At 51.4% G+C, this 13,154-nt stretch overlaps 1 protein-coding gene across 1 annotated transcript in view; it reads left to right on the plus strand.

The window, feature by feature from the left end:
• The window catches only part of EXOC4 (exocyst complex component 4), a 405,200-nt gene extending 403,835 nt beyond the window's left edge, over nucleotides 1–1,365 (plus strand). Inside the window, exon 18 of the mRNA XM_086475059.1 lies at nucleotides 1,035–1,365. Coding sequence (XP_086331185.1) covers nucleotides 1,035–1,272 — 238 coding nt within the window. The 3' untranslated portion in view covers nucleotides 1,273–1,365. The remainder of the gene's footprint in view (nucleotides 1–1,034) is intronic.
• The last annotated feature ends 11,789 nt before the right edge of the window (nucleotides 1,366–13,154 follow it).

Genomic DNA, 13,154 nt, shown 5'->3' on the forward strand with positions numbered 1-13,154 from the left:
CCCCGTTGCAAACCTTGTGCTGCAAAGGAAAGAGGGAAACAGGCTCAGAGGACCCCGGCAGCTCTCACTAGTTTTACCTCTTCCACCTGAGCTGTGGATTCAGGGCAAATAATCCAGTCCCATGTCCAGTCCCAGCCCATTTTTTTCTGCAGCAGTTGGATTGGTGGCTGTCAGAACTGCCCCACTGCTTCCCTGGCCTGGACACATTTTCCCTTCCAGTAAATACTTGCTTAAATTCCCTTCCTTGGAAATCCATTCTTTCATTAATGCCACTTTGCATTAATTTATACCAGCCTGCGCTGCAGCCTCTATATTATGCCTTCTCTTCAGATGATTTTTAACTTATTAAAAGAGGCACCTCAGCTCCTGGCTCAAATTTGATTTTGCATTATTTAATATTTTTTTCTCTCAAACTGTGTGTCTCAGTAACATTGGAAGTCTCTGGAGTTTTGGGTTTGGAGCTCTTCCCGTGCTCCGTGTTAGCATCTCTCTGCAACAGCGTTTCATTAGGGAGAAAAAGCTCCACTTCCCCTACCCCTGTGGTTCCTTTCCTCTCTCGAAGACTCCTGTTCTTGCAGGCTGAGTGACTAGACAGACACCTGTGCATCACCGTGTCTGTGTATCTGGGTGCGTCTGTATGTACTATATACATATCTATATATAGATGTATATACATCTCTATATACTGCTTTCTACGTGCTGGATACCAAACGGTGGCATCTCGGCTGACGGTAACTCCCGGGAAAGAGGAGCCCTCAGTTCCCCATAGTTCGTGTTTTAGCTGACTGTGGGAGAGTGCAGGGGGCAGATTTGGGAGATTTGCTCCCCTGTACGTGTACGTGCCCTCTTGGCATCTCCTGATGTTCAACGGGAACGTGGTTGTGCTCTCTTTGCGCAGCTCCTGACGCAGCCTTCTCTGCTCGTGGCACTGGTGAATAAAAGCAACCGTTGGTGGTGTTCTACAGGAATAAAGGTCTGGAGCACGAGTACCACTATTCACCAGAGTGGGGTTTTTTTGTTTGCTTGCTTTTCAGGCAGTATTACGAGATGCTCTACAACACAGCAGACGAGCTCTTAAACCTCGTGGTGGATCAGGGGGTGAAGTACACAGAGCTGGAATACATCTACGCCCTGAACTTACTGCACCGGAGCCAGACCGGAGTGGGAGACCAGACCACCCAGAACATGAGGTTGCAGCGGTTGAAGGAGATCATCTGCGAGCAGGCTGCTATCAAACAGGCCACCAAGGACAAGAAGATCACCACCGTGTGATTAAGTGAGCGGCCGGGGCGGTCAGGCCGCAGGTCCAAGCCTCTGCGTTTCTGTTGTAATCCAAGGCAAAAAGCGCGTATCGTCTGGGTGGCATTGTCCTAGCGGGAAGGGAAATGCTGTTTGAGGTTTGGTTTTGGGGTTGTTTTGGGGGTTTTGATTGTGTAATCGCGTAACGCTTCCTTAACGTGTTCTCCCAAGAGTGGTTGCACTGCAGGAACAGTCGTCCTGGTGGAGGTTTGGGTGGGATATTTGGCTTTGCTCTGTTGCTGCTGCTTTGCCTCGAGACGTGAGGGCGAGCTGCTGCCTCTGGCGGGGAGGGGAGAGGGAAGATCTCACGCTGGGTTAGGTTGGAGTCGTCAGTGGGAGCTCAGACCGCACTAAAGTAAAACAGCACCGTGACAGTCGAGCGCAGACCTGCCGGTCACGTGCGGGGCCTTGGTGGTTTTGAACATCCCAACAGCGTTGCCGCGTGGAGCCTGTTCCAGCGCTGTTCTCCGTGACAGTTACAGATGCATTCAGTTTTCTGCTGTTCCCGCTGCAAAGAGATCTCGTTCCTTATTCCTTCAGATAGTGATAAGCCAGTTCTCATAGTGGGAGGTAACATGGGGCCATTTGTTTCCACGTCTACTTTTTCATTATCACGGAGCCATCTGGCATCAGTTTCTACAGCACATACTGCACTGGGTGATGGTGGATGTGGGAGAAAATTGCCAATATAAGGTAATAGCGAAACTTAATTCTCTTTTTCTGAATATATCTTTGGAGTCTCCGCAGCTGAAAAGATGTTTTGTAATCGTCATCTGATGTACTGGAAGGACACGCAGGCTTACGTAGCTCAGCACTAACGATCAGCAAGGGCAGGAGGAGGGCAGATCCCGGCTCTGCAGTCCGAGGCGTGCTCAGGTCACCGTTTCTGCCCTGCCTTGACCCTGTAAAGCCACCTGGTAAAAAGTTCCTTATTCACTGCAGCTGAGGAGTTTATCCCATCCCTCCAAACCGAGAACACACTGCACTTGTATTTGCCAAGTAGATTGTCAACCCAGCTGGGTTTCACGTGCTGAGATAGGTTCTCTCCGAGCTGTGTAACTGCTTGTGTGTCGGTCTTGAAACTGCAAAATTAAAGGATGTTTAGAGACTCCTCAAAGGCTCTGGTGCTTTGCCTTTATTTTTTAAGAACTGTAACTTTTGTGGTATTTAAAAGATTCCCTTCCAGGTCCAAATTCATATGGTGTCCTCCAAGTGTGGAAGTGGTCTTCTGAATCATTCAGTCTAATCCCCAGCTACCACAGGCCAACTGGACAAGAAGCTTCTCAACCTCCACGTCGAAAGCAGAACCAGTAGTTCTAGTTGTTCTTTTGGTTTCTATTGTCAGTTTTATTCATGAGCCCAGTTTTTCTTACGCGGCTGTTGTCCGTTAACTACAAGAGTTCCGTCCTTTCCTTGATGAATCTGCGTGAGTGGGGGTGGAGAACAGCATCGTGGTAACGGGTATGATGATGTGGGGGTCTTTCTGGGGTAACACATGAGGTCTGTACTCACCTGCTCAGACGCTGAGATGTGCTGCAGTGTCGATATGGGGAAGCAGGCTATTCCGTATCCAGACTTTGGAGGAAGGTAAAGAAGCTGCTTGGGACATGTAAGACAGATTTCAGACCCTTGGAGGTGCAGAAGTGATGTGAGAGGAGCTCTGAACCAAGACTGGGCTGCTGTGGCCTAATTTCAGACTGGTTTTGATTCCTTTCGTGTTTAATTGCTTAATAATCTGAGGTTCAGCCTCGTGTTCACATGGCTGATCGGAAGCTTTGCAGTCCCCATTTTCCGCCTACCAAGCAGCTGGGCTGGTGGCTGCCATGGCAGATTGCATGAAATCCAGAAAACTTCATACTTGGGAGTATGTTTGTTTCTAAAGCAAATCATTTCGAAGACTCGTCTTTGGACTGCACCTCACATTGTCCATCACACCACCACAAGAGGTAAATACAAAGCCCTGGCTCATGTCTGCGCGCTGGCCTGAGGTGGGAGAAGGCATTTGCTGGATTGCGTGGCACAGGGACACCACGGCGCAGCGCTGGAGAGACGAGAGGCAGTGACGTTCAGGGACTCACCTAGAGCCTGGTGTAGAGGAGAGAAAAGGGTTTGCAATTGGGGTAATTACAGCGTATTTCAGGGACTCACCTAGAGCCTGGTGTAGAGGAGAGAAAAGGGCTTGCAATTGGGGTAATTACAGCGTATCATTAGCTTCTGTCTCCTCAAGTGTTCAGACTCTCAGTCCTCTCCAGACCTCCACAGGGTCACGCAGAGGGCACAAGGGGAGCGAGGGTTGCCAGAGGGCACAGAGAAAGGCGTGAGCAGCGTGTGGCAGGTAGGAATCCAGACCCTGAGCACCTTATTTCAGCCACCCGTTGACACAGGCTGCAGAAGCTTTCTCGCTGCATCACAAGAAGATGCTGCCCGAAAGAATCCTCATCAGCCTTCACAAATCCTTACTGGATTTATTTTTTTTTTCCCAGAAAGGGAGCTTTTGACACACTGTGTTTTCTTGCTGAAAGGTGTTTCAGAAGTAGAGCGGACACAGTGACGGTGATGATTTTGAAGCGGAGAAGTCTCCAGATAGCTCGTGTTCAGGCAAGGCACCTAGTTTTGTGGGTGCACGTGTCGGTTTTTGATCACCCACTCTCCCTGCTGCTTTCCAAGAGAGAGCACTAAGTAACCAGCAGGCCCATCCCCTGCACGGTGCAGTCAGGCTTTGCTAAACCATCTCCCAGTAAGTTCCCAGGTAGCACTAATGGCATGGCAGCAACCCACTTGCTGCAAAGCACCTGGACAATCTGAGCGATGAGGGGGCTATTTTGGCACCAAGCCTGCCTGGGGGGAAAAAAAAACAACCAAAAAAAGAGTCCCCTTGCAAGGGGTCTGGCTTGTGTGTTGGTGTTTGTTGCGAATCCCGTGTCGCTAATAGGGGACGGAGTGGGTGGGGGAGAGATCTTTTGGGAGCACTTTTTGTTCATTAAGCTGTTATTGTGGGTAGAGTCAAGCTGTTATGTTTAATAGTAAATAACTGTTCAGACACGCTGGCTTATCCACTCACAGTGTGCACACACACACACACACACACACACACTCATGAGCACCCATCTGGAGCCACAGTTGGGAGGCCAGCCCCAAAGGCGGTTGCAAGAAGAGGGTGGTGCTGACACACCAGTGGCTTCTAAGTAGGTGTTGGGCAAGTCCCTTGAGAGCGCATTGTCCCACCCAGGCGTCTGTGTAATCCATCTCCATCCAGCAGCCACCACCCTCGGGTATGGTCCGAGTCACTCAGCCCCTTATCGATGCCTGTATGTGCTCAGGGTCTTGTGCAGATTCGACAGGCTCTGGCTGTCCTGAATTTGTCAGTTCTTGTAGATTCAACAGAAGCACAAGTCTCCTGAGAGGACCAGCCTTTGGGAAACTTTCTGACACCACCTTGCCAGCATTCCCTTTTCCTTTCTTCGACGTGTTGATGTCTGGGAGCTATTTCTCCATCCCGGTCTGTGGAACGTGGTCACACAGGTAACAGATTGATAACACATTCACAGCGAAAGATGGTTTCCCAAAGGGAACAGACCACATGAGGGTGTTACAAACTGTGCAAAGACCCGGGAACCCCCTTTATCTTAGATCTGAGCTATGCACAGCGCGACTTATCCCGCTTCTGCCCTGAAGGAGGGACCCAGTAGACAACAGATAACATCTCCAGTTCTGGTCTCTGCGCCAGTTCTTGCCTACAGGCGGTTTTGAAGTCCTGACATGACCCTGCAGGACACAGTGGTTTATGGACAAGGCGTAGAGATTTTGTTTTGTAGCGCAGTATGAAACACTGTCGGCGCCGCCAGCGCTTGGAGAGTAATTGTTGTATGGATGCGGCCCTTTTGTGCTTAAAGAGACAAGGAAATACTTCTCCAGACCGCAAACCGAAATATTTTCATGGGGGCTGTAAAAGTTCATGAGGGTTCCACAATTTCCTCTTTACAGCCTCGTAATCTTTACTGGGTTTTAATTATCGCGCTGTTTTGAAGCCTGCGCCAGACACAACAGCAGAAGCGGAAGGTGAAGCAGATCGCTCCGGTTCTTTTCCCCGTTGCACATCGGTCACCAGCTCGTCCTCTCCCAAGTGCGTCCTCCCTCTTGACATCCTCTTGATTAAGGATGGTATGAACCTGCCTGTCTGACAGATGTACATACAAATATGTGTATATATACGTATAAACATACATATACATGTATATACAAATATATGTATATATACACATAAATATACACATACAAATATATGTCTAGACACACACACGTGTAGGTAGATAGATAGAGAGGTCGATAAGCCCCCAGGGATGTCATGGTGTGGGTCCCCCCAACCTCATAATCTGCTGTACGTGTGATGAGCGCAGGCATTCAGAGGCAGCGCCGGCTGGGAAGGTTTGCTGAGGCGTCGTTCCGCTGAGACTCTCTTTTTGCCTTTTATTGGCTGTGTTTTTATTTTATTAGCGTGAGTCATAATTGCAAATTTCTTTTTGCATGTGGTGGATAGCAATAAAGAGGAGGGCACTCAGACAGGGAGCGGGGAGAGTTGCCAAGAGGAAATTAGCATGGCAGTAATGTTGATTCTATTGCTTTTAGACAAGCAGGGAGGTTTTTTTGGGGGGAAAGGGAGAGTCATTTTGCTGAGCTGAGACATGGAGAAGTCGCACAAATGGCCACTCGTGCACTGATCCTTAGTCCTGGGGATTGATTCCCATAGCGGAACACACGATGACACACAAGCCCCGTCCATCACTGCAGACCTTGGCCACAAAGCTGACTGTGCTCTAATTTCAGGAATTTATTACCCAAGGATTCATCCTACCGCGCTTTAAATACCCAGTGACCCACATCAATTATATCACAGCGGCATCTTGAGCCTCGGGGCAAGGCTGGATGTCCAGTGCTGTGTACGTGCGCAGCAGGGGATGTTCTGCCCTGAAGAGTTTGCACTCCAAACAGGCGTGACGGATGATGAACTCGAAGCTGAGATGCAGGGAAGTCAAATGTTGCTCTCCAGGCCGTGGTCCCTGGTGTACGAGCCCTGCTCTCTCATTACTGGGCAAAGCCGTCTTGTCAATCCGAGCTGGAGCTGCCTGTGCCCCGCAGTTCGCATTTTAGCATTTTGCATCGAATGGGGAGCGTGCTCAGAAATGAGGCATTTTATTTTATTTTCCGTTCCTTCCTTTGCTGATTGGATTTAACAACTGAGCCAGGAAAAAAAAAAAGAAAAAAAAAAAAAAAAATTAGGTAGCTGCGGCCAGCATATAATCATGAAATTTGCTTTTGGATGACCTGTGTGAAATTCATCAGGAGCGATTTATTGGGAAGTTCATTGCATCAGTGTTCATTATTTACTCCGTTAGGCTTAGGCACAGTGGCAATCAGCGGAGAAAATTGGACTGTTAGGGCCTTGGACTTCGGTGTTTGTAATTTCCTCTCCCGAGTTGCAGCGTGAAATATATTTGGCACAGACAAATCACTCCCTCCGCTGCTGCGGCTCAGTGTGCTCCTCCGGTGGTGCCCAGCCATCATTGTGGCTCTGACAACTGGGGAGGTGAAAACCCGTCTGGGGAAAAGAAAAGAGAAATCGGAAGCAGCCTGAATCCCGACCGTGGTGCTGAGTGCTTCCAAAGACCTGGGGTGACTTAATAGAATATCGCGGTTATTTTTCATGGCGCTGCCACCCAGCTGAGGCAAAACTACTGCTGTTGCTCCTAGCGAAGTCCCCGCTCCGTCGCTGGACTCTGACAAGCACAAGCAGGTTTGAGCTGAGTGGTACAGGGACTAAAATCCAGGGGATCCACGAGAGAGAGAGATCCACGATGGAGAACTGGTGATATTTGTATGATACAGATTGCCTTTTCCTGGTCGTCCAGGGGAAGGTGCAAGAGGAACCGGCCTGGAGATGAAATAACTCCTCTCCTTCCTTCGGAAGCTGTACTGTTGGCTGGGCCCCTGCCCCAGTAAAGGCACCTCGCGATGACGAGCGGCAGCACACGACGTTGAAGTAGCTTCGTGATTTTGAGGTGTAGCCCACTCCATCAGCTCTGTACTCACCAGACATCTGCTCTCTCGTGGTACCTGCAGTGCTTCTCCAGCAGGACTGGCTGACAGAGTCTCTGTGTGTGTCCCCCCCCGTGCTAAGGGACAGTCTTCAAGGCATCTCTGATCCCCAACGGTGCCTTGTGTTGTCCCCTGGCTGGTGGCGCATCCCACCAGCACCGGCAAGGGACCAGAGGAGAGCAGAGTTTCTGGGATATGAAGGTTTGGGTGCAGACAGGGTGTTGGACTGAAGTACAAGAGATCTTCTCTCCTGGTTGGGACAGACGTTTAGGAGAGCTGTCTGCTGCCACCTTGCCCTCACAGGCCAAGTGCCCACCAGGCTCAGACCATCAGAAAGACAGGGAAGCTAAAGAGGGAGAGACCTGGGCTTCCCCAAGCCCCTCTGACCCCTCATCCATGGCTTTTAAGGCTATTGCTTTGCTCATGCAGGGCGCTGGCAGCTGTCCCCACATGGGGACATCTTCAAATTCAAGGCAGCCAGCTCTGATGTGACACACGCACACACACACGTGCCTCTCCATGCCGCTTCCCAGTGGAAAAGCTCAGGCAGGTGCAGCAAGAGGATCAAGGCAAAATGAATAAACCCAAGCCACTGGCTGCAGGGAACTGATTTAAGGAGTTTGGCCGTGCTCCCAGCAGGAGGAATACGAATAACACAGCCCCGGGAATAAGCTGAAGGGAAGGTGTCACATAGGCCCCATCACCATGAAAACTAGGACCTGCAGAGCTGGGTTAAGCCTGATCCGAGCAGCACGCAAGCTGCCTGTTTCACACCTTGCTTCTCTTCCTACTCAAGAGCACCAAGGCAGTATTTCGGGTTGCTCCTTCCTCCCTACATCCAGCTGGGTCCTTTTATTGACTGGTGCTTCTTCTTGGTGAATCACCGAGCGGATTTGGATGGGGCTTTCGCAAGGTGCAAAGAGTTAGCAGAGTGCTAGGGCTGCCTGTAAATCCGCTTTGCATGTGGCATGTATTTGGGAGCTGATTGTTTTTATAATTGAATAGTAAATCAATGTATTTAAGGCCAGTGTTTGCCGTTAACACTGCTGAGTATGAAATGCTCCCTCTGTCAATAGTGGGAAGGTTTTATTAGGATAGTAACTGCTGATTTAAAGCTTCCATTCTGGTTTTGGGGCTTTTTTTTTTTTTTTTTTTAATGCTCGGCTCAGTGTTTGCTGTTCCAGACCCAGGGGAATTTGGGGAACATTCCACACCACAGCCAAGCACCGTTCGAAATGCGACATGAGATTGAATGTCTGCGGAAACATCGCTCACCCTCTGTGCTACATCAGCCCCTTCGGCAATGAGGGAACAGCAGATTAACGAGTTTTCCTTCATTAGCACAGCTGGAAGCACTTCTCACCTGCCTGACCTGCTCTGTCCCCTTCTTTGAGCTTTCAGCTGGAGAAGCTGAGTGCGGTGAAGGCTCTTTGAGACACATTTTGGAGGCTCAATCTGCTTCAGGCCGCTGATCTCCCCTGGGCCAGGCTGGCTGTGATGTGGATTGCCCTTTCTTTTACCCTCCTGGCTACCAAACAGCATTTCTCCTTTCCCTGATCGAAGGTTGGCCTAGAAGATTTGTCTCTCCTTGGTGCATCCAGAAATCCCCCTTCTCACATGGAGAGCAGGAACATGTCAGGTGAGGCTGTGAATAACTGAGCCTACATACTGAGCTGTTGCTCCTTAATCACTCCGAAGAGAAGCCCGGGCGTTTAGGGGGACTGTAAAAGTCCCTCATCTGCATGATTAGCTCTTTGGCAGCTGATTACAGAAGCAGGACACACTTTAAACAGCTCCTGTGTGTTTAACGATTCCTTAAACGTGAGTAAATTACCCCAAAAGCTCTGGGCAATGGGAGATGACCCCTCGTGCCATCTCCCCTCCTCCCTTTGGTGCATCAAGAGAGTCCGCATTACCGAATGCAGAGAGGTTGGACAGGAGGACACCAAGACATCCATGGGCACACAGCCACCAGCTCCCACGGAGGGGTCACCCCGGACATGTGGAGGACATGGAGGAGGGAGGGAAAGGTTCAGTAGGAGTGGTCTGGGCGCAGAGATGACAACATGGGACTGGAGGGATGCCTTACAGATGGTTGGTCAAATATGGAGACAGATGGTGACATGGGACCTGACAGATCTTCTGCAGCAACGTGGGCAGATGCTCCCTCCCCTCCATAGATCCACAACGAGGCAGTCAATACAGTGTCCCATGGTGGCCAGAGTGGCTACTGAGGTGAGTAAGGGCTCCTGCTGCTAGGATGAACGTTGCCGTGCAGAGCCCCACACCCTGCAGACCTGCATGTTCAGAGATGGCCATTGGGAGTCCGTGAAATCATGGTGCTCTGGCTTTTCTGCCACATTCCTTCCCCAAGCCATCCACGCCTGCTCACCCCAACAGAATGGTTCCTTGTGCAGCTGTGCTGCGAATTTGCCTCCCCAAATTTTGACCAAAAGTGGTGCAGTGAGCCGGGAGAGCTGGCTGCAAAGAGATGCGGAGGAGCAAGGCGCGCTGGTACGAAGATCTCCAAACAGGCACCAAAGGAATCAGCTCGTAGAGGAGCTGCATGAAGATGCAAGCACAGCCCTTTCCCTGGAGGCTGAGACCGCCACGTGCTCCAGCACCCACCGCCACCACCCCCTCAATGCCACACGCACGATGAGATGAAGAGCGTGGTCTGGCACGCGCTTGCCCCACGGTGGCGAAGGCTGCCTGCACAGCGCACGGGGCTCCAGTTGGATCTAACGCCTGCCGAAGTGTTAATAAAGAGCAGCTCGTGGGTGGTGTTTGGAGATTATTTGCATATTTACATCATTAAATCCCCCCACCCCGCTCTACCTGACAACTTCAAAGGCGCCAGTGCAAAACCAAACCTCACAACTTTGTGCACTGCCCCTCAGATTTGACCCTTCTCCATGGAGGCATCGGGAAGCTGACAGTGAATGCCTTCTCTGACGTCCCTGGCCAGCCTTGCTTTCCAGGAGTGGCCAGAATGGCTTCTCCAGCGTCCCTGGCCGGCCTCGCTTTCCAGGAGTGGCCAGAATGGCTTCTCCAGCGTCCCTGGCCAGCCTCGCTTTCCAGGAGTGGCCAGAATGGCTTCTCCAGCGTCCCTGGCCAGCCTCGCTTTCCAGGAGTGGCCAGAATGGCTTCTCCAGCGTCCCTGGCCAGCCTTGCTTTCCAGCAGTGGCCAGAATGGCTTCTCCAATGTCCCTGGCCAGCCTTGCTTTCCAGGAGTGGCCAGATGAGCACAATAACGAAGCAAACGAGGGAGGCAGGGTAATGTTTTGGCGGTGGGAACACCAAATCTTGCCAGGCAATGGTACCCACCCAGGACCATGGAGAAGCTGGAGCTAAAAAGTGATGGCAGCAGCTAGGGGCACAGAGGGATGAAGACAAGGCAGAGGGAAGTGCACAAATCATCGACAAGACATAAAAGCCAAGGTGGCTCCCGGAGGAAGATGGACAGAGCTGTCGGCGCTTTGGGATGGCCATGCTTAGCTTTCAACATGTAATTTGCGCTCTGTGATGTCTGCAAGAAAAAAGATCCATTTTCATCCTTCGTGCTAGGAAAGGAGAACATGTCCTGGATAATTCCCGTGGCTGGGTGCGCTGTGCTGGACCAGGGATGTGGCACTGGAAGGAAGAGGCCTGGGGTGATGTTTCCCACCACCCCAACTATTTTCTGCATCCACCCAAAGTACCGTTACTGACTAAGCGGGTTTTTTTCCCCAAATCTGCTTCTTTTTTTTTAATGGCCCCGTTCAGGACCAATCTGTCTCCAGGCCAAAATACATAAGGCTAATGTCACTCCAGCTGCCATCCCCCATGGAAAGGGGTCTTAAAGGAGCCATTTCATCTCGGAGCGCATGAGCAGGCAGCCGATCCCTGCACTGCCAAGCCAAACAGATGGGGTGTGGGGGGGGAGACAAGGAGGGAGGACAAGTGTGTTTCTGAGCTTTTAATAATCCCTTCTCCTGTCTGAATCACCACAAATCCCAGTGGAAGGGCAGGCATTTTCCAGATGGTAGGAAATAAACTCTGGGACACTTCCACGCTGAGAACTCATTAGCCCTGCTGGCTCTGCTCCAGGCTCGATGGCATGTAAACTGTCTTTGGACCTGCCCTTTTTCTATCATCTGTTCCCATGAAAGCTCCAGCCCCATCTTACACGGACAAGCTGCCCAGCTCGCTATTAATTTGATTACGCGTGGCCTTTGCCTCTTGGAGAGCTTGGAGCTCAGGCAAGTACCTTCCCATAAACCTACGGCACGCTAATCCAACCATCTCAGCTGCCTTCACGCCACCCATCTGCTCTCGTTTGATGCTAACCTGCCCGTGCGGAGTCTGGGGAATAGTGAGGTATTCGGCTGGCTTCCACGTTGCAAAGGCAGAGCACTGGACACAAAAAAAAAAGAAATAAAAAGTATATATGTACATGCATGCAAAGGGATTTAAGCCCAGCCACGGCCAATATCCTGTGCTTTGCCCAGGCTGCAGAGGTGTTCGCTGTGCTGCTGCACCCCCCGTGCACCCCACAAACCGGGGGCGGGGGGGGGGCGGGGCTCTGCCGGGCAATATCTGCACTTGGTGGCTGTCCCTGCCACCCATCACAGATGATGGGAGCCTGCAGAGCAATCACAAGGCTCCAAGTCCCTCCCAACTTCTGCTCCAAGTCTCCAACAGCCGTTAGCTGAGTGACAGGGAAGCCGCACGGGCAGTACCAGGTCCTGTTAGGGCTCTGCTGCTGGAGGTGTTTCTGGCTGCAGTAGCAACCCGCCTGGGTAGGCAGGGTGCTCCTCCTCGTGTGCTCACAGCATGTCAGACTCCGCCAAAGTTGTCGTCTAGAATAAAAAGTTCTCTGCAGGTTGGTTTTTTTTTTTTCCCCCTAAAGCTTTTCCGTAGCACAAAGCTTGCCCAGATTGCAGGCAGCTCGGAGCCCTTTAACAGGCCTTCGAACAAGCCCCAGCTAAAGAGAGAGATTTCTGCAAGTCGAGTAAAATGTGCCCTACCTCCTACTGGGGGGGGGTACCCTCTGTTTCAAAACGTGGGAGGCACAGTGAGAACCCCCCCCCCCCCCCCCCGTGCCGGCTGAAAGAGCCAGCAGGACTGCCCCGTTTCATTGCAGCGGGGTTTTTACACAGCAGAAGCTGTTTTCGTGTGCAGGGTGAGGCTCCACGAAGCACCGGTGAACAGACTGGCAGGTCGGGTGGGCTTCAGCCCTCCCGTGCCATTCGCAGCCCAGTGTGTGACTCGACACTGCGGGTATGTGGTGGGGACAGGCAGCAGGGATTTTTTTTCCCCCATGCACTATGGCACCAGGCTGCCAGGAGGGCACGTGGTGGTGGCTGGCAGCCACGTCCTGTGGTCACCAGGAGTCCCTGCGCAGGAGGGAAGCAGGTGCTGGCAATCCTGCAGTCAGGGAGTGCAGGGTTCACGGCAAAAAAAAAGCGACTTTCCCTGTTTGCAGAAGGTGAAATCTGTAGATGCAGACTATAAAATAGTATGGCTTTGAGAAAGGGGGATATCCTAGATACTGTGAAAGCTTAAAACAGCTCCAGCAGCCCGGTAGGGAGCAAGCAGCTCCTGTCCTTAAGCAGGTCCTGCTTGGCTTTGAAGCGCTGGAGATTCAGAAATTGTTCTCACAGGTCACAACAAAACCAAAAGCCTCCCAAAACCTACTCCCAGAGAGGATCCCTCCTTCCCTTTCAGGATTTTTCCATCCTGTCCCTGAGCTCTCCAGCCCTTGCCTTTGCTGCCCGTCG

The sequence above is a fragment of the Leptosomus discolor genome, chromosome 1 (assembly GCF_034619465.1).
Source record: "Leptosomus discolor isolate bLepDis1 chromosome 1, bLepDis1.hap2, whole genome shotgun sequence".
Lineage (NCBI taxonomy): Eukaryota > Metazoa > Chordata > Aves > Leptosomiformes > Leptosomidae > Leptosomus > Leptosomus discolor.